Source organism: Rana temporaria, chromosome 3 (assembly GCF_905171775.1).
Source record: "Rana temporaria chromosome 3, aRanTem1.1, whole genome shotgun sequence".
NCBI lineage: Eukaryota > Metazoa > Chordata > Amphibia > Anura > Ranidae > Rana > Rana temporaria.
This window is the reverse complement of record NC_053491.1, coordinates 134,172,206-134,199,048: the sequence shown is the minus strand read 5'-3', so window position 1 is coordinate 134,199,048 and position 26,843 is coordinate 134,172,206. Positions and strand designations below refer to the sequence as shown.

Here is a 26,843-nt window from a genome sequence, read left to right as displayed (position 1 = left end):
AAAGCAATGAGACAGCTTTTCTGGAGTCACTGACAGCTACAGTAACACATCAGTCCCTTGCCTGGAAAGCAACTGACTGAATTAGTACTTTTCATCTTAATTAGCAGTAGCAGAGTTTTGTAACCTTATTAATAATAATGCCACAAACATAACAAATTAAAGACCAATTAAACCTTTTTAAATATGCTTCAGGTGCATGAAAACTAAAGATATTCCATGTCTGACTTTTTTTTCCTTTATAAGACAGCTACAGACCGCCAGCGGTGCGCTCGTGACCCGGTCCAAAGCTCCGTATAAGCGCCCGTGGGACCCGCTGACCCAATCGCACCCGGTGTCCCGCGATTGGTCACCGGAGCTGAAGAACGGGGAGAGGTGTGTGTAAAAGACGATCACTGATGTCACGCGTCCAGCCCCGCCCCCTACAGTTAGAAACACATATGAGGTCACACTTAACCCCTACAGTGCCCCCTAGTGGTTAACTCATAAACTGCAATTGTTATTTTCACAGTAATCAGTGCTTTTTTATAGCACTTTTTGCTGTGAGAATGACAATGGTCCCAAAAATGTGTCAAAATTGGCTGCCATAATGTCGCAGTCACGAAAAAAATCGCTGATCGCCACCATTAGTAGTAAAAAAAAAAATTAATAAAAATGCAATAAAACTATCCCCTATTTTGTAAACGCTATACATTTTGTGCAAACCAATCGATAAACGCTTATTGCGATTTTGTTTACCAAAAATAGGTAGAAGACTACGTATCGGCCTAAACTGAAGGAAAAAAAGTTGTTTTATATATTTTTGGTGGATATTTATTATAGCAAAAAGTAAAAAATATTGCATTTTTTTCAAAATCGCTCTATCTTTGTTTATAGCGCAGAAAATAAAATCCGCAGAGGTGATCAAATACCACCAAAAGAAAGCTCTATTTGTGGGAAAAAAAGGACGCCAATTTTGTTTTGGAGCCACGTCATGCGACCGCGCAATTGTCAGTTAAAGCGAAGCAGTGCCGAAACGCAAAAATGGGCAAGGTTCTTAACCTGCATAATGGTCCGGGTCCTAAGTGGTTAAAGCAAGATTCCACCCGCAATCATTTTTTTAAAAGTCAGCAGCTACTAACACTGTAGCTGCTGACTTTTAATAAGGACACTTACCTGTCCTACTCGCCTGCGCTGATGGCCCCCCCCGATGCCGATCCCTCGATCGGTGCAGGTCCTGCGCCTCCATCCACACTAAGTGAAACAGGCAGTGAAGCCTTACGACTTCACTGCCTGTTTCCTACTGCGCATGCACGAGTCTTGTGCCGACTTGTGAATGGGCGGCTGCTATCTGGGATTACACACAGTTCCCAGAAAGCAGCACGCCCCATTCACTAGAAGAGGATGCAGAAGAAGACAGACCGCAGTTACGGAAGAAGCAGATTACGGACTTCCGCATAGCAACAGGTATTTCGGGTGAGTATAAAAAATGTTTTCTATTTTTTTTTCTATTTTTTGGGGGATTTAAAAAAAAAAAAAAAAAATCTGGGTGGAACTCCACTTTAACAACCATGACTCATCTGCTGTCAGCGTCTGTGTTAGTGTCTGGTATAGACTTTGTAGGGGGATTGCACATATTTTTTGTTAATGTCTGCGTGAGGTTCCCGTTAGGTATAGTATGGATTTTTAGGGGAACCCCAAGCCAATTTATTTTTTAAATGCGTGCCCCCCCAAATTCATACCAGACCTAACGAGAACCTCATGCAAACATTAACAAAAAAAATATGTGCGATCCCCCTACAAATCTATACCAGACCCTAACACATACATGTATCCTGGCAGGCCAGGAAAGCGAGTGCCCCTCCTCTTTTGTACCATACCAGGCCACATGCCCTCAGCATGGGGGGTGCTTTTGATGAGGGAGGGTTCCCTTGTCTCCATGTTGATGAGGACAAGGGCCTCTTTCCACAACCCTGGCCCAGTGTTTGTGGGGGTGCAGGGGGTGACTTTTTGGAATCCGGAAGCCCCCTTTAACAAAGAGGCCCCCAGATCCCAGCCCCCCACCTATGTGAATGAGTATGGGGTACATAGTAAAAAAAGTGTCAAAAGCAAAAAAAAAACAACATAGAGAGTTTTTGACAAGTCCTTCATTAACCTCCCTGGCGGTATGATTCTTTCAGAAAAAACATGCTGAAAGCGGTACCATTATTTGCAAGGAAATTTGGCGTTTTATATTGTAGGTCTGTAATTTTTAGAAATAACTCACTTAAATCTGACCAAACAAGATTCTAATAGGCATCCCGGGTATGACATTTTTTTAAAAACAAAATTATAAATTATAATATAATAAATAATTATAAATAATTATAACAAATAATAATATAATTATAATAAAAATTATTCAACAATGTAATCAAATTAAAATCACTGAAATTTGCTCAGTTGCAGAATTGTCGCTGTCATTATTTTATTTTTTTTATGACGAATTTCCCCACAAATCGCTATCGCACAATTCTGCAAGTGATTATAATTTATTATCGCTGTTTTCTAGCTGATCTAAAACCATTTTTGACATAAAGGGACACTTTTGGTTGCTATGGACAATCTACAGTTTGCAGGGAGAAAGAAACGTTTTTATTATATAAAATGACATGCATGACACAGGACAGACCACTAGGGACAGGGGGGGTGTGTTTTTTTTACATACAGTACTGTAATCTATAAGATTACAGTATACTGTATGTATTGTGTTTGTTTACGTTTTTGAATTTGGCGCCGTTCTCCGTCCCCGTGCGTCGTAACATCGCAGGGAACGGAGATCGGCGTCACACGGAGGCACTGTGTGAATCGAGCGAGGTCCCGCTCGCTCACACAGCGCGGATGCATCGCTGGATCCAGGGACAAGGTAAGTAAAAAGTGCCTGTGGATTCAGCGAGGCGAGCCCGAGACTGACTCGGAGTTACCGATCGTAGCAGGAAAATCTAACCCCGAGTCAGTCTCGGGAACACCGCCAGGGAGGTTAAATAAATGTCCCAAGAATTAGATCCATGATGAACGCACAAAAAAACCCGCTGCCACCCACCAACACGAAGTGTCTTGTGAAGATACACTCATAAAATGACAGGTAAACATGGGGACGGGGTCTTCCAGTGACGTCACCCTGCAGTGTTCATTGTAAATGAAGCTGGATCTACTTCAGGAAACATTTATATATATTCTTTTTTTAATAAAGGTCAAAAACTGTCTCTGTTTTTTTTTTTTTTACTTTCAACACTTTTTTGGTGAATGAATAGGGGTACTATGGACCCCATGCTCATTCACATTGGGAGGGGCTGGAATCTAGGGCCCCCCAAAGCACTCCCCCCAATGTTGAGGACATGTGGCCTGGTATGGTCAGGAGGGGGGGGGGGGCTCTTTTAAACAGTTAAAGCGGGGGTTCACCCTTAGAGGGCACTTTTCCCCCTTAGATTCCTGCTCGTTATTACTAGGGGAATCGGCTATTTATTTTAAAATATGTGCAGTACTTACCCGTTTACGAGACGCATCCTCTCCGTCGCTTCCGGGTATGGGCTTCGGGAATGGGCGTTCCTTCTTGATTGACAGGTTTCCGAGAGGCTTCCGACGGTCGCATCCATCGCGTCACGATTTTCCGAAAGAAGCCGAACGTCGGTGCGCAGGCGCAGTATAGAGCCGCACCGACGTTCGGCTTCTTTCGGCTACGAGTGACGCGATGGATGCGACCGTCGGAAGCCTCTCGGAAGAATGTCAATCAAGAAGGAACGCCCGCTCCCGAAGACCCATACCCGGAAGCGACGGAAGAAGATGCAGCTCGAAAACGGGTAAGTACTGCACATATTTTAATATAAATAGCCGATTCCCCTAGACCGAACGAGCAGGAAGCTAAGGGGAGATTTTTTTTTTTTTTTTAAATGGGTGAACTCCCGCTTTAAGGTTAGCCTAGTAAACATTTGAACAGGATTTTAAAACTCCACCTGGCTGAATATAGTAAATACTATATAGTCATTTACAGTGTTATGTTATCCTAATCAAAATATATATATACATACATACCATATATATATATATATATATATATATATATATATATATATATATATATATATATATATATATTATAATATATATATATATATATTCAAGGCACTATATTCTTTCACAAAAAAACATTTATGTTTAAGTATTTTATACAGCTATGGATGTAAGAAATCAAACACATCATTACTTCATAAATATTAAGCTAGGTTGTAAAATAGCAATTTTATTTATTATTTTTTATATAGCTTATCCACCTTCAATTTTAATGCTGTTGGGGGTCATGTGATTTTTATGTTTTAGAGTCAGTAGACTTACTACGTCTTACTTCAGCATTACAGTGAGTATAACAATTACTGCGCGTAGCTAATAAATGTTAGTTATTACTACATCAACCACTATTAAACCAGTAAGCACATTCATACCTTTGGTTGAAGATTTGGATGAAGCAGCACATAACCGTTAGGATCCAATGCAAAATAATATCCATTTGGGCAAAGCTAAATGGAAACATTTCAGCAGTTTACATTAGTAAGCAAATTGTATATGTCAGTAAATAAAAAAGGTAGTGCAAATGTAAAAGCAACTGTTGAATAGGAACATTACAAAATCCATTGTTTTTGGTGAATTTCCTGCTTGGTTTTTGCATGGCTGTTTAAAGGTTCACATTACAGTTACAGGCTGTTCAATTACAGTTGTAACTGTTCAAAGCTGCACATTACAGTTACAGGCTGTTCAATTACAGTTGTACCTGTTCGAAGGTGCACCTTACATTACAGTTACACATGAAAGGTGAACAATACAGTTAAGATTCAGGCTACATTTTAAATGACTAGTTAAACCAATATGTTGTCTTATGAGGTTATATGGCCATGCATGAAACTGAATAGGTTTTAAAATGCACTTAAAGATAAATGGCTGAGATTTTTCAAGTTTTCAAATATGTTTAAACCATAACATGGTTACTTTATACAAAGGTTTCTTTATTTTTCTTACTTTTAATTAATTTAAAAAAAAAATAGACCCAGGCCAAATCCTGCACGCTGAATGTTTCTCTGGCGGAAGCCACTCTCCAGATGGTTCAAGACCAATTCTCCTACCAATGGTGTGATTCTATTCCATATCTTGGGATTATGCTGACCACAACATATATGGCTTTATATGGTACCAACTACCCCTCTCTTATAAAACTTTGGCTCAAAACTGGAGTCATGGAACAAAACACACAGGTGGCCTCACCCCCCCCCCCCCAATTATTTTTCTCACTTTTTATTTCTCTCTTCTACTTTTTCATCTCTTTCTTCTAACTCTCTCAATCTTGGAACTGTCTTTTGCCCACAAGTAAGAGCGATACCTCTTCATGGTCCCTTGTATGACCATTATGTTTCTTCTAATTCTATGGTCCCCAGTTGAAGGGCTCTTTTTGGAAAAAAGTGCATCGCAATTCCAGACATGGCTCTGCTAATTGATTACCTAACAATCAAATGTTACTTGAGTCGGTAATCCTCCATTTCTGCATCATTGCTTAATGTTTTATTTATTATATAAATCCTTGCGCTATTTAATTCTCCATTTTTCTTACCATTTCTAATAAAATTCAAGTGAAAGAAAAAGGAAAATAGACTTACTGTAAAGCGTGGGGTAAGCCTTTGAATATCTTTCAATGAAACATCTACACCCATAACACCAAGTATCAGCTGGTTCTAAAATATAAACACCCAAAATTAGAAGGAAAAACAACTTGCGTGACAGAAACAACAGACTAGAAGATTAAAAAAATGGTCTGCTGATAACACAGCAGATGTATGGCTATATGGAATATATTCCTTTTTTATCTCCAAAAAATATACTATAGCCATGTTACTTATATGCACTTGTAAGACAGAAATGATAATGTGAATGATAGTTATGATGATAATATCATTAGCCCTGTCGAATGTATGGTAATGTATTTCTTATGTAAATAGTGCTTATTGATTGTATTTTTTCCCCAGACTTCAATTAAACATGAGAGTTTTCTTTTGGTCCCATGGAGCTAATAAAGAATATCTAGCGTGTGTGGCCAAGTTTATATTACACACTCTTTTGTCAGGAAGCCCAGAGTGATTTTCCCTTTGGAGAGGCAGTAAGTCTAATAAAACAAATGCTTTAATAATGATTCTAAGATTTATACTGTGGGCAGTTTAAAAGCCCCATCAATAACCACATGGATATCAACAAGGAGATTTCACATGCTAGATTTCAGAGCTTACGGAAATATAAAATGCCATGATGAAAATTATTGAGTTAAGCTGTCAAAAAGATAACCACTTTATCTACATGTTTAGGTTTGAATGTATAATAAAAAAAAAGAGAGAAAAGGATGGTAAAACACAGATGAGCAGTGATATATGTATAAATATATATACATACAGTATGTATATACAGATAGATAGATAGATAGATAGATAGATAGATAGATAGATAGATAGATAGATAGATAGATAGATAGATAGATAGATAGAAGATATATACACACTGGGGTTGATTTACCAAAACTGGAGTGTCCAATATCTGGTCCAGGTCTGCATAGAAACCAATCACCTTCCAGTTTCTTTTTTGTGAAAGCTTACTTAAAAAGGGTGCATATGAATGGCAACATTTTCCCCAGAGGCAGAGAGTGCTTTTAGGCTTTACTCGGACTTGTACGACTCCAAAGTTGCGCCAACTTTGGAGTGCAACTTTGGTGGAACTTTAATGCAAATTTGGTGCAACTTTGATGAAACTTTGGATGAGTGCAACTTGGATACAACTTTGGCTTTGACCAGTGATAATGGACAACTGTAGCATTGTATAACATTCAGGTATGACTTTAATGCAACTTTGAGGGTTAACATTGAGGTCTATGGCCCTCAAGTTGCATGAAAGTTGCATGAAAGTCAGACCAAAGTTGCTGCAACTTTAAGTCATACATATATGAATAGTTATCATTGGAAAACATGGGGAATGACTTGTCATGCAACTTTGATGTCCAAAGTTGCTTGACAAGCTGTACAAGTGTGAATGGAGCCTAAATCTTTACAGCACCAAAAGACAAATGTTCGGGATAGTATTCAGCAGCTCTGGAGAGCACAGCATGGGAGATTTTTCACCAGAAGAATCTGCCTGTAGTCAATTGGTTATAGCATTATACATAACTATCATGTTTTGTTCTGTATCCCAAAAAAGGCTGAACTGTGTGCTGGTGGAGATGTATATTTAATGCTGACTCTACAGACAAAGGATTTAAATCCAATTTGAGTTGCAGACTGACAGAGTTTAACATAATAAGGGTGGTACTGTGTTTTCATAGTCAGTGTTTGGGGTGCCCCACCTCTTTACTGTCACACCGCCCATTTCATTAGTTGGATTTAAGTACGTTCAATTATCGAGGTCCACCAGCTTTTTTTAAGCTTTGCACAGCCGTTCCCACAAACCATTGCCTCCCACCTATCTGCCTGGATTTCACAGAGATTCACAGAGACCCAGCGACAATTCCCTCTAAAATAATATTTGTAATGAAAATGGAAAGGTTTTATTTAAAAGTATTATTATCATGTTCATGAAGCATGAACCAGATAAGGCAAAATATAAGGGCAGATTAAACTTCAACTTTAGGTTTGAGATGGACACTAGGTCCAAAAAAATACAAAACAGTCAGAAGCCATGGATAGCCTATTTTACCAGAGCTAAAGTTATGCCTGGTAGATAATCTCTTCATTTTATTATGAGCTAAAAGTCTTTTGGTCTTCATCTCCTATATGCCCATATGTGCCTATCACCAAATGAAACCCCACATAACAAACCTACTGTACATGAATTTGTAAAGCTTTATTTTATGATCCTTCATTTTTTGCTTGCATATGGGATATAGTGAGTTCCCTTTTGTTGGTTTTGTGTTAAATGTATTCATATTTTTGACATTTTCCTTAGTCAAATAAATGCTCAGTACTTTATGAACAAATGCAAGTGGGTGGTGATCTAAAGTCCCTTTATTGTCTTTTCAGGTAGCTCACATATCATCTTGTCTTCACTTCACTGAATGTGCTTGCAATAAACTATAAATACAACACTAGTGAGTTCTGGATAATAAAAGTAAATGTCTCTCAACTGGCACAGATGAGCTTAAAATGCTTATTGTTATTAATGACACTTCTCCGGAGTATAATGTCATCGGCAAGTTATAAAGAAGAAGGGCTTCACCACTTTGAAATGATGTGTGCTTAGTGCAGAGATTTATCCTGGCAGGAAATTGCAAACATATTTCCTAGCAGATATTCCACCTGCATTTATCATTGAAAACAAATTATGCTAGTCAGCCTATAAGCATTATACAGGGAAGGGAGTAATATTGTATCAAGAGCATTAACATATCATTCTAGACAGCTTCTGTGACAAAAGTCATATGGGTAACTAGTTATAATTTTGGACAACATGTGTAAACTTTTATCATAATACAGTATATACAGGTCTTTTAACACTTGTTAGGAAATAGGGCCTAGATTCACATAAAAACTTTACTATTGACTCACTTTATTTTCTTTACGGTCCCCTGTCAAATTAAAAACAGGCAAGGTACCGGTGATGACAAGGCCCAACTCCTGCAAAAACAGACATTTATAATTTACAGTTATTCAAAAATATAAAGTTAAACATGCAGTATTATTTATTTACTATGTATATCCAGTATTTATTAGGCAATTTATGTATATCCAGTATTTATTAGGCAATGCTTTACTGAGTAGAAGTCCCCAAAAGGAGCTAATGCCCTTACCATGGGATATGTGAAGCAGAGCACCCAGAAGAAATGCACTCAAACACAACTTATATGGACATTAATTCACATGTTTCATAGTAACTGGTTGTCAGAGAAAACAATCCACTGACACATTTGTGAAGACCTGAAATGAGTTTGTTGAGCAGATAAAAAACACATAACAAACATAATATGCATAACATTAAAAAAAATTGCATGAAAATTGCAATGTAAGACTTTATTGATCAGAACATTTTTGTTCCTTTTTTTATTTTTTTTGTATATATTGTATTTTACTAAGGGATGCGTCATACTTCACTGCCTCCCCTTCATGTACAGCAAGTCTAAAATACTTTCTATTGCTCCTGGGTCCTTGCAGTTCAGTGTACTTGTTATCAGTTTCATAATCTATTAGATTGTAAGCTTTTATGAGCAGGCCCCCCTAAACCTCTTGTATTTTATTGTATGGTAACTGTACTGTCTACCTTTATATTGTAAGTGCTGTATAAATCCCATATAATAATAATAGTAATACTTGTATTGATGTTTAGTAAGTTAGGGAGACCATGCCACCAGGCCATTAATTTACCCAACAATCTTCCATCACATCAAATGTTTATAAATATATTTTATCCATAACATTATCCATAAAAGCCTCCTTTGTGTACCCTTCCAAAATGTGAGATTGTTGCTGGGCATCATCATTTTGAAAGTGATGTTAGTAGTCCCAGCAAACTCAAAGCTGTCATCCAAGAGACTTGCTATAGTATTCCCCATAACTCTTCTGCCAGCAGAAACATACATGTTGATGTGGTGAAATGAGTCATAAATAGGCCAGTATAGACAGTAATTACACACTTCCAGAGGAGAAGGACAAAGAGGGAGCAGGGACTTTGCTTGTACTAGGAAAACAACTGTCTCTGGAGTGGTTGAAACATGATAGCAGAAAAAAGACCAAGTGGTCTATCGAGTCTGCTTGTTTTTTTATGTGTTTTTTTGTTGTTGTTTTTTATTACTTTTCTTTTGTCTGAGTATAGATCTATGTTTGCCCAAATCATGTTTGAAGCCACTTACTGTTGACTGACTTACTACGTCTACTGGAAGTCTATTCCAATCATCAACTACCCTTTCAGTTAAATAATACTTTCTAAGATTAGTTTTAAACGATCCTCCTGTAGCTTTGAAGTCATGTCCCTGTGCTCTTTGTTCTTAATCTTGGTTTGACATTGAAAATCCTGCCCTCTTGAAGCTCATTCACCCCCTGATGTATTAAAAGGTTTCAATCATGTCTCCCCTTTCCCTTCTTTCCTTTAGACTGCACAAGCTGCAAATTCAAAGGCACATTGCAAGTGAAAACAATTGTTAAGAAAAAAATGTTGCAAGTAAGCATTTAGAATACTTGAGTATCCTGTACATTTACCTGCATATGTTGGTGACAGTGTTCTTTTAAACCTTTCACTGACAGTCTGTACGGTGTACAGACTTACAACACTGCCCCCAGGTGGCCAAGTTTGTACGCTGTACGATCCTCTTTTCTCCCTCTCCTCATGGTCACTTCAGTTTAAAAAAATTTACAAATGAAAGTCAGCAGCTACTAACACTGTTTCTGCTGACTTTTAATAAGGAGACTTACCTGTCCAGGGTGCCTGCAATGATGGCAGCCGAAGTCGAGCAAACGCTCGGGTCTCAGCTGCCCCGCCGCCACCCTTGGTGAGGAAATCAGGAAGTCGCGGTGCGACGTGAATGGATGATGTCTCCTGGGACACACACAAGGTCCCAGAAGACACCGCTCCCCCATTCCACAGGAGGCAGCCAAGGAGCAGAAGAAAGAAGATGAACCGCGGATCAGGGAGTGGCAGATTAGGATGATCTGCCTAGCAACAGGCACTTCAGGTATGTAAAGAAAATAAAATTTGCAGCATTTAAAAAAAAAAAAATCTTGGTGGAGCTCCGCTTTAAATGACTATAAACTTATAGTAGAATTATTTAGCAGACCCTGCTGAACAATTCTATACCTCTGATCAGTGAATTACAACCCGCTGATCAGAGTTATTAACCCTAAATGTGACACCTCCCTCCATGACACTGCTTCCCTGTCCTCTCTGTCCTCCCTAAGCCTGTCCCCCGCCACTCCCTTTCACCTAAAACTACTCCCCCACTCTCCTTTCCTATCCCCTCCATGCCCCTTCTTCACCCCCAGCACTGAATAGCCCCCCTTACCCAATTCGCCTGCAGCTTCTGCTCTGGCTATCTGAAAGAAGGGGATTGCGGCGGGGAGAGGGGGGGTAAGCGGTGCAGGTGAGGGTGATGTTTGGGTTTAGGGGGGCTTGATCAACATGTGTTTACCACCCCCTCAGTGTAGCACCCTGGGCGCATGCAGCGATCATGGTATGATTGCTCCTATATGCCCACTGACATCTGATAATAGTAACTGCGAGTGTTACTATGTATCAGAATGTCAGTTTATGAATTAATGGAATCTCTATACAGATTCCATGCATTCATTCAAGTAAAGTGATACAGAGAAAATGACTATCTTCAGTCCCTTCCTCTGTCTAAAATAACAGACATTTGGGGGTCTGTTTAGACCTCTGATACTGTATCTCACCAAAGACCCCCCAAACAATTGTAGTTGTTTTTTTTTTTTGTTAATATGACTGTAAGGGTTGACACTAGGGTTATACAAGTGTAGCTGCCATCTTCAGCTATGAAAGGGTTACAAAGGTCTGCTTCACTCTGCAAGGAGTAGCTCATAATTTATTTAGCTGTATCAGTAAAACAACAGCTATAATTAATCATGTATTTTTCTGTACAATCATTGAGATGTATACAGTTAGGCAAATCACTAACTTCCTGGCTCAATAAAATTGTCTAATGGCTTCTAGATCTGATTGACTGACTCATGAAATTTACATTTATATGTCAACCCCCAATAACAGCTAAGAAGATAACATTTCACAAGAAGCTTATAAGGAGATAGCCCTATATACAGAATTTAGTTTTCTATTTTTTTTTCTATTTTTTTTAACAGTACTTTTATGTAAGTCACATGTATTTACACAAAAAGATAGTTGTCTATGTATCACAAATAGAGGTAGTCTATTAAGTGTGCTCTTTTGCATGTGATATAGAAATGTCATAGACAAATAAAAAATTCTAAAAATTACGTTTTATTTTTTACCTTTAAAAATGATGTTATCTTTTAATAAATAACTCTTCAATATGGAAAACAAAGTGTAATAATTCTTAGAAGTAAAAAAACAATTACAACTTAACAAACAGTACAAAATGTAATTATAGTTCAATGACCTAAGTAGATAACTAAAACTAGAATTTTAAACATAGATATATACAATGCACCTACATGGGCTTCAGATATTTTAAACAGTAGTCTCTTCTTGCACACTTATAATCGCTTAATGGGCTGCTGTACTACAAATAAAGTTCAACATAACATCCTCCAGGTTTCCAGTAACAAAATGCTCACTAAAAAGGTCTGGGCAATGAACTTCTGGTCATTTAAAGGAGAGAAGATATAACAAATTGTTCCATTAAGCATTTTCGCATTTTCTGTGCTGTATCCTGTGTCAGATGCACATGCTGTGACACTTTACTGTAAGTCTAGGAAGATTTGGAAACATGCAAAAGATACAATCATTCATAGTGAGGCATTAGAATTGAGCAGTGGAACAGCACAATACATGCCTTTGTAATGCTTCCAAATACTAGGATGTCCGGTACAAAGACCAGAAAGATAAGACATGGCTGTATCTCACATCAGAAAGGCTTGAAAACATTACCAACATCCAGAAAAAGGAATCAGCAGAAAACGGAACTGAAAAGGATTTGTTATAGTGTCATTTTTCTGCTCTTCACTAACTATAGAAAAAACTGGACAATAGCTTTTCTGGGGAATATGAGGAATATATATGAAGAAAGCTCAAGAGTTGCTGCACTTAAAATTGTTTCTTTATTTTTCAAATATCTTCATAAAGGTTACATACCAAAAAAGTATTCAACGTTATTCATACCATGTTCAAGGTTCAAGTGCAGCAACTCTTGAACTTTCTTCATATATATATATGGTCGGTGGGAAGACCTGTTTGCTGGTACACCGGGCCCGGTTCTGCTCTACTTCTTTGTATATATATATATATATATATATATATATATATATATATATACAGTATATATACAGTATATAGTATACATACACATACACAGTACATGTAAATATTACATTTTATCAATTTATATTTTACTATAATGTCCGTTTAAAAAGGCATGTGCACTTATGTAATGGTTCATACCTTCTCATTGTCCAAAGACCCTTAATTTTCCTCAACCTTTTCGGTCCCACAACTTACCTAAGCACAGTATATAGAAAAAATACCACCCTATACAATGTTTGCACACTTCTGTTGTTTGATTATTAAATGCTGGGGATCAGTTGGTTTCCAAGTTAAAGTTTCATAAAATATGCCATATGAACCCCTAACCTTATAGTCTGATAAATAATAATGCTGTCCCTGTGTTTCATCAGGTTATTTCTATATAACACATATCTTACTCAAACAGCTTAAAGCCATTAAAACTTAAATTAAAAATATATTAAAAGGCAAAGACTATGTACAAGCAAGCTGTACTGGTACAGTATATTTAGGGCCATTATTGCTTACAACAGACATTAGAAACTATTTCTTCATTCGCATATGGTCTGTGATTACGCCATGTTACATTTTATCTGTACATTAACTCTATCCTCTGTGCATTTCTAAAATGTATTCTGTTCTTACCAAAGCATCCAAATAAACATTAGTCCACTGTACTTGCTTTGCTTTTTCTCTCGCCAAAACCATTGGTCTTCCAAGGACATCTAAATATTCCTGTCAAAGAGAGAAATTATTTCAGTGATGAAGCAATTTTTTGCTTAAACAAAGACATGTTATTGTAAATAAATCATACCTTTTATATACATTATTAATAATACCAAATTGCTCAAAAATTTTGTTTTAAAGTCATCTTAATGCTTTTTTGAAAAAGCCAAACATTTTCAGGCTCGAGAATAAATGGCATTTTATCAAAATACAGATCTCCACAATGCAAGCTTCAGTAGACAACCAATATACTTTACATACAAAGATAGCTGGTTACTAAAAGCAGCATATATCAGGCAGCACGTCACAACTGTTCTATTCATTTAACAATTGGCTTCAGGTCAAATGGGAAGTCTAGCCCCACTCTTTAGTCCAACCACAGAGGAGGTAATAGGTAAAGCGCCTTGATGTGATTTAGTTTGCGTTTGTAGCGCTATACAAGTTACTCATTCAATATGAACAAGCCAACATGGCTTTATATTGAAGTTTCATAGTTTACCAAAAGTCCATGAAAGCTTAATGTTGAGCGGACTTAGCAGGTTTAGTGTAATAAAACTTAAGAGACTATAATTTTTTTTTTTTAATGGTCAAGCTAATTTAGTCCAACTTTAAGATCACATAATAAAAGCTGTTGTATCCTTTTGCTGCACACTATCTTCACTGGCACACTTAGCTACTTAATTTTCCAAGCATTGTACGTGTATTATATACACTACATGCATTACTTTCATTAATTGATTCCTGTTTATCATTAAAGAAACAGCAAGTATTATATCCTAATGTATCTGATTAGCAGTTCCATTAAAAAGTTGAATAAGCCATTGAAGTCTTACTTGTGTCAAAGTGTTTATAATACTGCAGCTGCTCACAATTAATGTAGCACGTAGAACTTTAGGTCAAACTGGGCAGCTGTGTTTAAAATTTACAAAAACATTATTTACACTCTAAATAGCCTATTATATTGGACACACATGTGCCGCTATCACGGCTTGTTAGAAACACTTTCTCTATCCTGTTATTAAGAAATATGGCAAAAAATATTTCTTAAGTACATTCTAAATAGTAGGAATTTTAGTTTAAATGTGAAAAAAAAAATAGCATGTTGCGTGATCTATAAGAATTCATAGATATTTACGTGATATACAACAGATTATATATACAAAGATGATTCTCTGCTATTGTATTTGACATTTATAACTGACAAGTTGTGCATTACTACCTGAAGATTAATTAGGAGTCTCCACATTGTAAACAAATGTTTAGGACCATCATTGGATTTACATTATATAAAGCATGCCTCTCCAATTCTTTTATATTTGTCACATCATTTGGATAAAACCGTCATCTACATCTGCTTGTGCTGGTACTGCCCTGTAATTACACCTGATTCTATTGTAATGTACAACTATTTTTAATCAATTGTGACATATATATATATATATAGTCAAAGCCCTTCAACCGAGATGGATATGAACCACATAAACACGCCACAAGACTTACAACATAATATAGACCTGAATTGTGCCCTGGTCTACTGGCCGGTACACCAAAAAAGGGGGTATACGCAAGGGCAAAATCGTGGGTGCGCGATATATGCCAATACCCGCTTCCCGCGCCGAGTTTGAACTACTGCGCTGGCATATACCGAGCGCAGTACAATCGTGTATAGTTGGGCAGGCTCGGCTCCTCTCCTCTCGCAGTCACGTCCTGGACGTACAGGACGTGACCGCGAGAAGAGACAAGCCTGCCCGACTATACACGAGTGTACTGCGCTCGGTATATGCCGGCGTAGTAGTTCAAACTCAGCGCGGGAAGCGGAGATCGAGCAGGGAGGACACGCAGAAGGACGCCGGACACTGAAGCCGCAGACGGACGCCGGACCCGACGAGGCCGCTGATGGACGCCAAAACTGTAAGTACACCAAAACTGTAAGTACTAAAATCTTTTTTTCACAGGAATGCGGGACCACTTTAGGGGTGCGCGCTATAAGCCGGAGCGCGCAATACCCTGATTAATACGGTAAGTGCTTGTGGAAAAAACTGTACTGAGAAATGCCCTGAAAAGGGGAATGGGGGGGGGGAGGGTATCGCGCACAGGAACTGACAAAGACCACAGATAAGTGGGCTGCTTAAATACCCCCGGACTCCCTGGTCTGCTGGTCAGTATACCAAAAAAAGGTGTTAAAAATATTCAGGTAGGAGTGAAAGCTCTTTATTGGTCTGGTGTTATTTACTGAGCAAGTTTGGTAAATGAGTATCGGCTGGAGTCGAGGCCTAAGTTACACAGGAGAATCCTGAAGTGCTTGATGAACTGGCTGCCACTCAAGGGGTTGTTCAGAAAAGGCAGCAGGGGACTTGAGTTTGACTGGCTGGCTAAGAGCGACAGTAGGTGGTCGGGTATCGCTACTGGGCACCAAATGTTGCTGGTCCGGAAAAGTTGGATATCAACCCCAGGGCCGGATTGCTGGCTTTTGGATACTGAGAAGTGGAGAATTAAGTGATCTTGGAAGTGAGTCAGGTGATGTCTACACAGTGCCTGGCTGGCAGGACCATCACAGGTGAACTCGATAGGTTGCAAAAAGCCATAGAAGGCTAGGTAGACTGCAGCTTGAAGGACCAGGCTGGGAAGAAGCCCAAACGGGGAGTGAGAGAGGATTGTCGACATGTCTCTGAAGATGGTACTAGTGACTGGCAAGAGTTTGAAGTTGGCTACAGGCTGCTGCTTCTGAATGCCATGCAGGATGGCTCGGAATTTTATGGGCTGCAAAAAAGGGAGGCTTTGCGGGGTCCTGTAACACCAGGAAGTGTTGTATGCTGGCTAAGTAGAACCTGACGGTATTATGTGATATAGCCAGTTGTGTGTGGCAATATGAAATGAAGGCTAGTATGTGTTTAATTTCTACTGATGTTGCCCCGGGGCAGGGTGCCAGAAACTTGCGAAAGGCTTTCCAAGCGGTGTGGTAGGCCTTCAGTGTGTTGCAGGATAAAGACTGATTGATAAGCTGGGTCACACTGCAAAGGTGTGGCTTTAATCTAAATGTCAGCTGAGACCAAGGTGGGATAGGAGAGGACGTTAGGTCGGCTCCGGGTTTCTTCTGAAAAAATAAAATTAAGTTAAAACAGGACAGTGCGTCTGCTACAACGGTGAACTTGCCCGGGATGTACGTGCAGTGAACAGTGAATTGATGCTGCAGAGACAATTGCACCTTCCTGCAGAGGAATGACATAATGGGGAGTGACTTGGACTTGCATTTGTTAATGATATTGTCCATTTCCTGGTTGTTTGTGGTGAAGGCCACGTTTGTCCAGGCCAGGTATGGCCCCAGACCTGAGCTGCTGCTACGATCGGGTACAGTTCGAAAAGTGAGGAAGACTGGATAAAGTCTGGGATTAGGAGGATCTTTGGAGGCCATGGCCCTGAAATCCAATGATGGTCAAAAATTGCAGCAAAGCCTGTAGAGGCTGTGGCATCAGTTACTACTTGAGCTAACACTGACCGGATGAACATGTATATGCCGTTTCAACTGGTAAGAAACTCGTCCCACATGGACAGATCCGCTACTGCTGCTGTGTCTAGTCTAATGCCTTGTACACACGATCGGGTGGTCACTTTTCCCTGTGTACACATGGCCAGTTTTCATCAGACAAACCGATCGTGTGTGGGCCCCATCAGTTTTTTCCCCGTCGTTGAAAAAACGTAGAACCTGTTTTAAAATTATCTGATGGTTAAAAAAAAACATTAAAAAAAACGATCGTCTGTGGGGAAATCCATCGGTTAAAAAACGCATGCTCAGAATCAAGTCGACGCATGCTCGGAAGCATTGAACTTCATTTTTCTCAGCACGTCATTGTGTTTTACGTCACCGCGTTCTGACACGATCATTTTTTTAACTGATGGTGTGTAGGCAAGACTGATGAAAGTCAGCTTCATTGGATATCTGATGAAAAAATCCATCAGACCGTTTTCATCGGATGAACCGATCGTGTGTACAGGGCATTACAGTTTTCCTCAGCTTACCATCCACAATCCAACTGCTGACCAAGAGAATAAATCTGTTTTTTTAGCAATTTTGTGTCTGCCTATCAGGATTACTTGGTTGCCCTTCTGCCGTGAGCAGAGGTCACTCTCAACAATCATCTTAATGTTAGTATTCAGGATTTTATTCATTGTTTATTGTAAACATATATTCCCCTGCCGATGCCTTGTACTTTGGAAAAAGCCCTGACCTGAATGCTTTGTAAAATAATATAAATTTAATCTGATCCCAAGTCCAGACCCAACTTCAGCTATCAGCCTTAAGACACAAAAGATTTGCTGACCGTCATCCATGAAAGGCTCCAGTCCTTCAACCCAGGGACAATGTTTGTCTCATAATGAAAAATGCCCAATTTAAGGTTCCTTTTATGAAATGTGCTACATGTTACATTGGGACTTGTATCATCACTACCAAAGTCAACCCAGTTCAATACTAACTAACTACTTTCATGTGTCTCTTTAAATCATTAGTTCTGGACAAGTTTTCCCATTCTTCTTCCATGGCTGCTCCTCCTGCCAACTCATCTTAAGACTATGAAGTCCATCAGATCCTGGATTCCTAAATCTCCCCCAGGAAGCTCCAATATCTGATCGACTGGAAAGGCTTTAATGCTGAACAAAGTCCTGGGTCTCTGATTAAGATGTCTCAGCCCATCTCCTGCTGAGAATAATTCACCTTCGCTTGCTGTTGAAACCAAAATGTCAGCAAGTAGGGAAGCACTATAAAAAGTGTATTCCAGAAAACAACATGCATCCCAGCAACAGTGTGATTCTCTATGCACTCCAACCTGTAGTCAGTATATCTGTACCTGTGACTTCCTTGTGCAAATGTGCATCCTAGCCAGAATCCATTATTCCTTAGCCTCTGTGACTTCCTGTGTATTACAGCCAGTAACCTGTATCCCAGTACCTCTGTGTTTCCCTGTGTGCTCCATTCAGCAACTTGTTACCAACACATGTGTCATTACTTCAGCTTGCATCCAGTCCTCCTTGACTTCCTCCCTGAGCCAATAAATACCAGTGCCAGACAAGTGTAGGTATTACTCTTAGGCCCCATACACACGAGAGGATTTATCCGCAGATACGGTCCAGCGGACCGTATCCGCGGATAAATCCTCTCGAGGATTTCAGCAGATTTCTATGCGATGGCGTGTACACACCATCGCATTGAAATCCGCGCTGAAATCCTCTGGCGATGACGTGTCGCGCCGTCGCCGCTATTATGACGCGGTGACGGGCGCGACGCTGTCATATAAGGAATTCCACGCATGCGTCAAATCATTACGACGCGTGCGGGGAATCCCTTTGGACGGATGGATCCGGTGAGTCTGTACAGACGAGCGGATCCATCCGTGGGATCCGATTCCAGCAGATAGATATTCTGTGCATGTCGACAAATATTTATCTGCTGGAATTCGGAAATATCCGCGGATAAATATCCGCCGGAGTGTACACACCATAGAATCTATCCGCAGAAACCCATTCGATGGGATTTATCTGCGGATAGATTCTATCGTGTGTACGGGGCCTTAGTGAGCCCTGGTCAAGGCCAGATGGCTCCTCAGCCTTTAAGTGTAATTCCAGTCAAATTGTAACTAAGGCTAAATCTACTCTCAGCCCCTTTACAAGACTATTCTATCTACTGTGTAAGAGAAAAGATGTGTATATTTACCTATTCTGAAACTGCTCCACTTCCCTTCACATTGACTGGCTTCCAGTGCCTGTTTTAGTGTAAAGGAGGGACAGCCAACAAAGGCTGCCCATAGTAAGCCTAAGGGTGATGCTATCTTCCAAGCTCTGCAGCGGTTGTTGTTGCCTCTCCTCCACACTGGTGCTGGGATTTGATCAAGTGAATGGACCAAATCAGCTTCAGAAAAGCAGACAATGATTATTGCTAGCAGCTCAAGCTGATGGCAATAATTGCATGTGAAGATCCAACATGAAAGCTGTATCCAAGTGGACTGATGGATCAATTTGGGTACCATGAGTCTGGCCATAGATGGTTTGAATCTCAGCCTGTCCCTGCTTAATCAGCCGGGATTGGAACCATCTATGGCTGGCCTTTGAATAGGGGTGGTAGTAGATTTCGCCTTAGTTAGAATTTTATTTGAGTTACATTTTAAATCCCTCACCTTTGCTAAACATGCAGCCATGCTTACTCTGGTTCCTTCAGTGCCATCAGATTTTTGTCTCATCTGTGACCCAAGATATCACCTAGCCCCAGCAGATTACTATCTATTCCTGGTCAGCCAATCTGCCCCTAGTGGGGAGATGAAAAATATGTTACTCCTATGCCACCTTGCAGGCTTTCTATAGCCACCTGCAAACTGCAGTGAATCTTAAAACATATGTTAAAATGAGACCATACAATAGTACTGCACTGTAAGTACAACGTACTACTGTTAACTACTACTGATGTACCCCAGACAGTGCTGGTCCCAGTGCTGGCGCCTCAGAATATCTGTAAAGGGTATTATTGAAACTCAGAGAAGATGTTTTAGTATGAAGGTGGTTATACACACTATAATCTGATTATACAATCCCTTACAATCTATTTTCAATTTACCAAAACTATGTAATATGAGGGAAAACCTATACAATTAATTAATAAGTAATTATTACATAGTTGATTGTAGATCTAAAGGAGATTGTACAATCAGATTGTATAGTACATGGCCAGCATTAGGTTAATTAAAAAGTATTAATAAATATTACATATAAATAAATACATATAAATAAAAATAAATATTAATAAATACAATTTTACAGGTACAGTAGAAGCAAACTAAGCTAATCTTAAATAATAATAGTATATGATAAAATAAAAAATACCAACCTGTGTGTTGATACGAATTGCTCCAATGGAAGGAATCTCATAATAATAACCTAAAATAGGATTTAAAATTAGTAAAGTTAATGCTATACTGAAACAAAAATCAGAGCATTATTTACTTGCAGTAGGGACATAATAAACAGTTCATTATTTGCGATAGGTTACTTTGGCGATTCCTGCAAACTCTTTAAAAAACGTCCTTCTGATGATAGTGCTTAAAATCTAGACTGGCAGTTAAACAAATAATATATAAATAATTCTGTCCGCCCCAATATCACAACAAAGCTTGACCTGCACGCAACTGCACCATTTTGTTGTGACCCAGAAAGTTATTGGTGAGCACACACAAGCTGTTTTACAGGTAGCTTGTCCACTTTGGTGTCATATTTTATTTTTAAACGTAATGGCCAAGACAGTTTGACACCCCAGATTATGTCTAAGACAAAACGCGTTGGGTCCTAGTCATTATTTTAAATTAAACTTCTGTCTACGGTTTTACACAAGTCGAGCTCTCTGTTTTCTTTCCTTGAATTCATGTGTTAATGGAGTGAAGTTGGAAGGTTTTTTTCTACCTCTGAACCTGATTCTGGTGGTCCTGCATAGCTGCTCTTGATTATGCTGCAACAATGATAGTGGAAGTCAATCATCCCCCAAAGTGGTCTAAAGCTTGTTCGGTGGAGAGTGGAGTGCAATTCCATACCAGGTGTTCCACACCATTGCATGTTCAGACCGAATATGTATAAGCCAATTGGGTCCACATGTTCTGGTAAGCCCCCTCATGTCCTAATGGTGGTGGATCCCTTTACAGTGGTGACTCCCTACAGTGTCTTTGGAACTTATTCATAATTTTTTGGATCATCATTTTGATTATGTATCTTATACGCTTAATTTGACTCTTTTCACTACTTTTTTCATTTTTTTGGACTGTACATTCTTCCAGCTCACATACTTTGTCCAGCTCTTTAAAGTGGTTGTAAAGACTGAAGGTTTTTTTACCTTTATGCTGCGTACACACGATCATTTTTTGGCATGAAAAAAATGTTGTTTTTCAAAAACATCATTTAAAATGATTTGTGTGTGGGCTACACATCATTTTTCAGGTTCTGAAAAACGACAAAAAAAAAAATTCGAACATGCTGCATTTTTTCGAACATGTCGTTTTTCGGGTTGTAAAAAATGATCGTGTGTAAAACGACGTAAAAAACCTGTGCATGCTAAAAAGCAAGTTATGAGATGGGAGCGCTTGCTCTGGTAAAACTACCGTTCATAATGAAGTAAGCACATTCATCATGCTGTAACAGACAGAAAAGCGCAAATCGTCTTTTACTAGCACGGAATCAGCTAAAGCAGCCCAAATGCGAATGGAACTTCCCCTTTATAGTGCAGTCGTACGTGTTGTACGTCACCGTGCTTTTCTAGATCATTTAAAAAAAAACTATGGTGTGTAGGCAACGTCGTTTTAATGATGAAGTTGGGGAAACAACGTTTTTTGGACATGCTGAAAAACTATTTTTTTTTTTATGCTGAAAAATGATTGTGTGTACGCGGCATTATGCGTTCTAAGCTCTTTATGGGGAAAAAAAGGACATCAATTTCGTTTGGGAGCCACGTCGCATGACCGTGTAATTGTCAGTTAAAGCGATGCAGTGCAGAATCACAACAAGTGCTCTGGTAAGGAAGAGGGGGTACATTCTTCAGGGGCTGAAGTGGTTAAGAGCAAATACAGTTTTTTTTTTTTTAAGTACTCTGGTTTTATCATGATCAGTTATCAAATTATTCACCTAAATCAAACCTTATTCACAAATATTCTTACATTTTTGGGATACAAAGATCAACTGCAGATGATCATGTGATTCCATGTTTATTTTTGTTGCAAAAAGCATTAATACATTTTCTATTCTGTTGATACCAGTGGGGCAGGCAGTTAATATTGCATGTAAGATTTTGATAGATAATATGTTTTTCTTACACAGAAACTATGCGTTATTTAATTTTTATCTAACCTCTTTGCATAATGATTGGTACCTAGCAATCCTGTGACCTGGGGTGACTAGACTGGGAGCTGTGTAACAGCAGTTCTTTTTTTTTACTCCTAATGAAAATATAATTTGCCAGTCCTGGTATGTGCCTTAAAGTGTATTTTCGTTTTTATTTTTGAAATGGGAAACACTCGTATTATTCTTTTATTATCATAACCCTTCTAACTAGTACTATATAGAAAATGTATGGATGAACAAAAACAATCATACGATCTAATATTTCACATTTAGATCAAATCTACTACAACACATATTGGCTCATTATTTTAAATTGAATATATATTGTATTTCCCTGATCATATCTGTAAGATTGTTAACCACTATAAGTTACTTTAAGTAACTAATAACTTTAGAAGTTAAGTCATTACCCACTGGGATGTGTTAATAATGTTAATGTTCAACATTTTTAAGACAATTACTGGTATCTATGTGGAATATATACATAATCTTAATCCCTACTGTAAAAAAAGTTTTTTTATTATACTATAATTTAATATAGACAATAAATCTAAACTAGGTGGGAAAGTTAAGTTCAGCTGGTTATCATGATATTAGATATGAAAGTACATAGGTAAGGGGTGGAGATATCATTACCAATTAGATTAGATTAAATATAAGGCTAAATGTAACCGCATTGCATTCTATCTTTATGAATATGGTAAATATATATTATGTCTACTTTAAAGTTAATGCTCAGTTCTCATAGGTATCTGCCAACAGGCAGGTTCAGCCATTTACTTCAGTCAGCATTTGCATGCACGAGTGCAGTCTTCGAGAACACCTCCGCCATCCAGCATGCAGGTGGAGGGTGTGTGATTCCCAAGCATACATGATAGGGAGATTCCTCCATGTACACTGTTTAGCATGGATTGAGAAATCTATCAAATGTTTCTCATTTTGCCTGTGAGCTGAAGAGGAGAAATCTCTGGCCCGGATTCACAAAGCACTTGCGCCGACGTATCTCGAGATACGCCACGTAAGTGCAAATATGCGCCGTCGTATCTGTGCGCCGGGCCCACAAAACTAAGATACGCCTAAAAACAGGCTTCATTCCACCGACGTAACTTGCCTACTCCGGCGTAGAGTGGGCGCATATTTACGCTGGACGCATGTGGCGCTCCCATTGATTTTCTATTCAAATATGCAAATGAGGGAGATACGCCGATTCATGATCGTACTTGCGCCCGACGCAGGCTACGACTGGTGCGTGTAAGTTGTACGTCCGGCGTAAAGTTAAGCCCCATAAAGGAGGTCTAACCCAGCAGCAGACATGCAAAGGTCTGCCCCAGGAAACACAAGCCAGCGTATTTTACGTAGTTTACGTTGGACGTGAATATGACTAGGCGTAGGTTACGTTCACGCCATAGGCAGTAATCCTGCGTATCTTAGGCAGTTGTTCCACAGCATGCGCTGTTCATTATACGTATCTGTCTGGTGCTCGGCCCATTATTTGCATGGGGTCACGCCTCATTTGCATGGCTCACGCCCACTTCCACCTACGCCGGCTTACGCCTAGGAAACCCAGCGCAGTTTTGGGAGGAAGTGCTTTGTGAATTCCATGCTTGCTTCTCTGCGCTGCGTCGGCGTAGCGTACAGGAAATACGCTACGGCGGCATAAATGTGCACCGCTGTCTGTGAATCCGGGCCTCTGTGTGTATGGTTAGCATTAGGATTCCCATCCTGGGGTGTTAGCTTTGTGAATAAAAGCAGAGTGACAGCCAAAAATGAAACTTCCGCTTTTTGGATTCCTCCCCCCTCCGGTGTCACATTTGGCACCTTTCAGGGGGAGGGTGGAGCAGATACCTGTGTAATACAGGTATTTGCTCCCACTTCTGGGCATAGATCACCACAGTATCCGCAGCGATCTACGCCATGTCCGGCCCCTACTGGGAGACACACAGGTCCCGGAAGACAGCAGGGACCAGTAAAATTGTGCAAAGTGGCTCGTGCATTTGCAGTAGGGAACCAGGAAGTGAAGCCACAAGGCTTCATTTCTTGATTCCCTCTCAAAGATAGCAGTGCCTCCACCCGAGGGACATATCGCCTTTGGGTGGTCATATGACATCCCGTGCTCTAGATACCCGAGCGCCCCCTGCAGGGCGCACGTGGTGCGCTCTGTGATCAGCGAGTCTATGAGACTCAGCTGATCACATATCGAAGTAGGGGGTCGATCCCGACCCCTTACCACATGATCAGTTGTCAGCCAATGACAGTTGATCATGTGATGTAAACAGAGCCAGTAATCAGCAATTTTTTCTCATCACGCTGATAGCGTGAGGATAAAAAGAAGCTGATCACCGGCAGATGTCAGAGGGACATCGGTCCTGATCTCAGAGAGCCGTCACCGAGTAAACTGTTCCACCTGCCAGTTCCACCTACCAGTGCACAACAGTGCCGCCTACCAGCGCCATCTACCAGTGCCCACAGTGCCACCTTTAGGTGCCCACAGTGCCAGCCATCAATGCCACCAATCAGTGCCTCATCAGTGCTGCCTATCAGTGTTACCTATCAGTGCTGCCAATCAGTGCCGCCCATCAGTGCCACCCATCGCACTGATGGGTGGCACTGATGGCCCATCAGTGCTGCCTTATTCGTGCCCATCTGGTGCAGCCTATCAGTGCCCATCAGTGCCGTCTTCGCAGTGCATATTAATGAAGGAGAAAAATTACCTGTTTGCAAAATTTTATAACAAACTAAGGGGGTTATTTACAAAAGGAAAATCCACTTTGTACTACAAGTGCAAACAACAAGTGCAAAGTGCACTTGAAATTGCACTGAAAGTGCACTTGTAAGTGTAGTCGTGTAAATCTGAGGGGTAGATCTGAAATGAGGGGAAGCTCTGCTGATTTTATCATCCAATCATGTGCAAGCTAAAATGCTGTTTTTTATTTTCCTTGCATGTCCCCCTCGGATCTACAGCAGCTGCACTTCCAATTGCACTTTTAGTGCAATTTCAAGTGCGCTTTGCACTTGTAGTTTGCACTTGTAGTGCAAAGTGGATTTGCCTTTCATAAATAACCCCCTATGAAATTTTTTATTTTGTTTTTCAAAATTGTCCATCTTTTTTTGTTTGTTTAGCAAAAAATAAAAGCCCAAGCAGTGATTGAAATACCAGCAAAATAAAGCTCTATTTGTGTGGAAAAAAATATAACAATTTTATTTGGGTACAGTGTAGCATGACCACACAATTGTTATTCAAAATGCAACACCGCTTAACCTGCCTGGCGGTGTTCCCGAGACTGACTCGGGGTTAGATTTTCCTGCTACGATCGGTAACCCCGAGTCAGTCTCGGGCTTGCCTCGCTAGATCCACAGGCACTTTTTACTTACCTTGTCCCTGGATCCAGCGATGCCACCGCGCTGTGTGAGCGAGCGGGACCTCGCTCGATTCACATAGTGCCTCCGTGTGATGCCGATCTCCGTTCCCTGCGACGTTACGACGCACGGGGACGGAGAACGGCGCCAAATTCAAAAACGTAAACAAACACCTTACATACAGTATACTTTAATCTTATAGATTACAGTACTGTATGTAAAAAAAAACACACCCCCCCTGTCCCTAGTGGTCTGTCCTGTGTCATGAAAAAAGAAACGTTGCGCTATTAAAATAAATTAAACTAAACAGTCAGTTGATAATGGAAAAAATATGATGAAATTAAAATTAAAAAAGACCCCAAAATTAAAAGGAAATAGAACACATGATTGAAAATATAGTCTCTGTGTCAATGAAGATGGTTAAAAATAAGTTCATCAATATTGAATAAAAGTTCATAGGTTGAAATCATGAGTGGTGGCCGACACCACAAAATAAAAAAGCAATATCATTCTTTCTATGTATCTACTGACCACATCACACCGGAGGACTCCAGGATATATCACCACCGCTCAGGATCTTAAAGGCCCTGGCTAGGGGTTTAGCCGCATGCTTGTATTGCTTTATGCTCTGGTAAGCCTCCCATCCATAGGGTGTTTTGGTGGTGGTGGTCCCTTGAGTCACAAATATCCTATATGTGCTGGTCCTGTTGTACTTCACTATTAAGTTTTTCTTGTGACACGCTGCAATCTTGTGGATCCGCGTTTGGAAAGTCTCAGCATCCATCCCTCCTCATCCCTCTGCGAGGATCATCAAAAGGCCCTGGCTGGGGTTTGCAGCCGCAAGTCTCTTATTGCTTGCCATCCGGTAAGCCTCCATCCTTTTCTTTTTTATTTTGTGGTGTCGGCCACCACTCATGATTTCAACCTATGAACTTTTATTC

General features: G+C 39.8%; 1 protein-coding gene across 8 annotated transcripts in view; it reads right to left on the bottom strand.

The window, feature by feature from the left end:
• CACNA2D1 (calcium voltage-gated channel auxiliary subunit alpha2delta 1) overlaps positions 1-26,843 on the bottom strand; it is an 856,738-nt gene that overhangs the window by 124,277 nt on the left and 705,618 nt on the right. For all 8 annotated transcript variants that reach the window (XM_040343442.1, XM_040343444.1, XM_040343443.1 and 5 more), the window contains 5 exons: positions 20,552-20,601; positions 13,600-13,689; positions 8,580-8,648; positions 5,658-5,732; positions 4,455-4,529 (listed from right to left, as the gene is read on the bottom strand). In XM_040343442.1, coding sequence (XP_040199376.1) covers positions 4,455-4,529; positions 5,658-5,732; positions 8,580-8,648; positions 13,600-13,689; positions 20,552-20,601 — 359 coding nt within the window. The remainder of the gene's footprint in view (positions 1-4,454; positions 4,530-5,657; positions 5,733-8,579; positions 8,649-13,599; positions 13,690-20,551; positions 20,602-26,843) is intronic.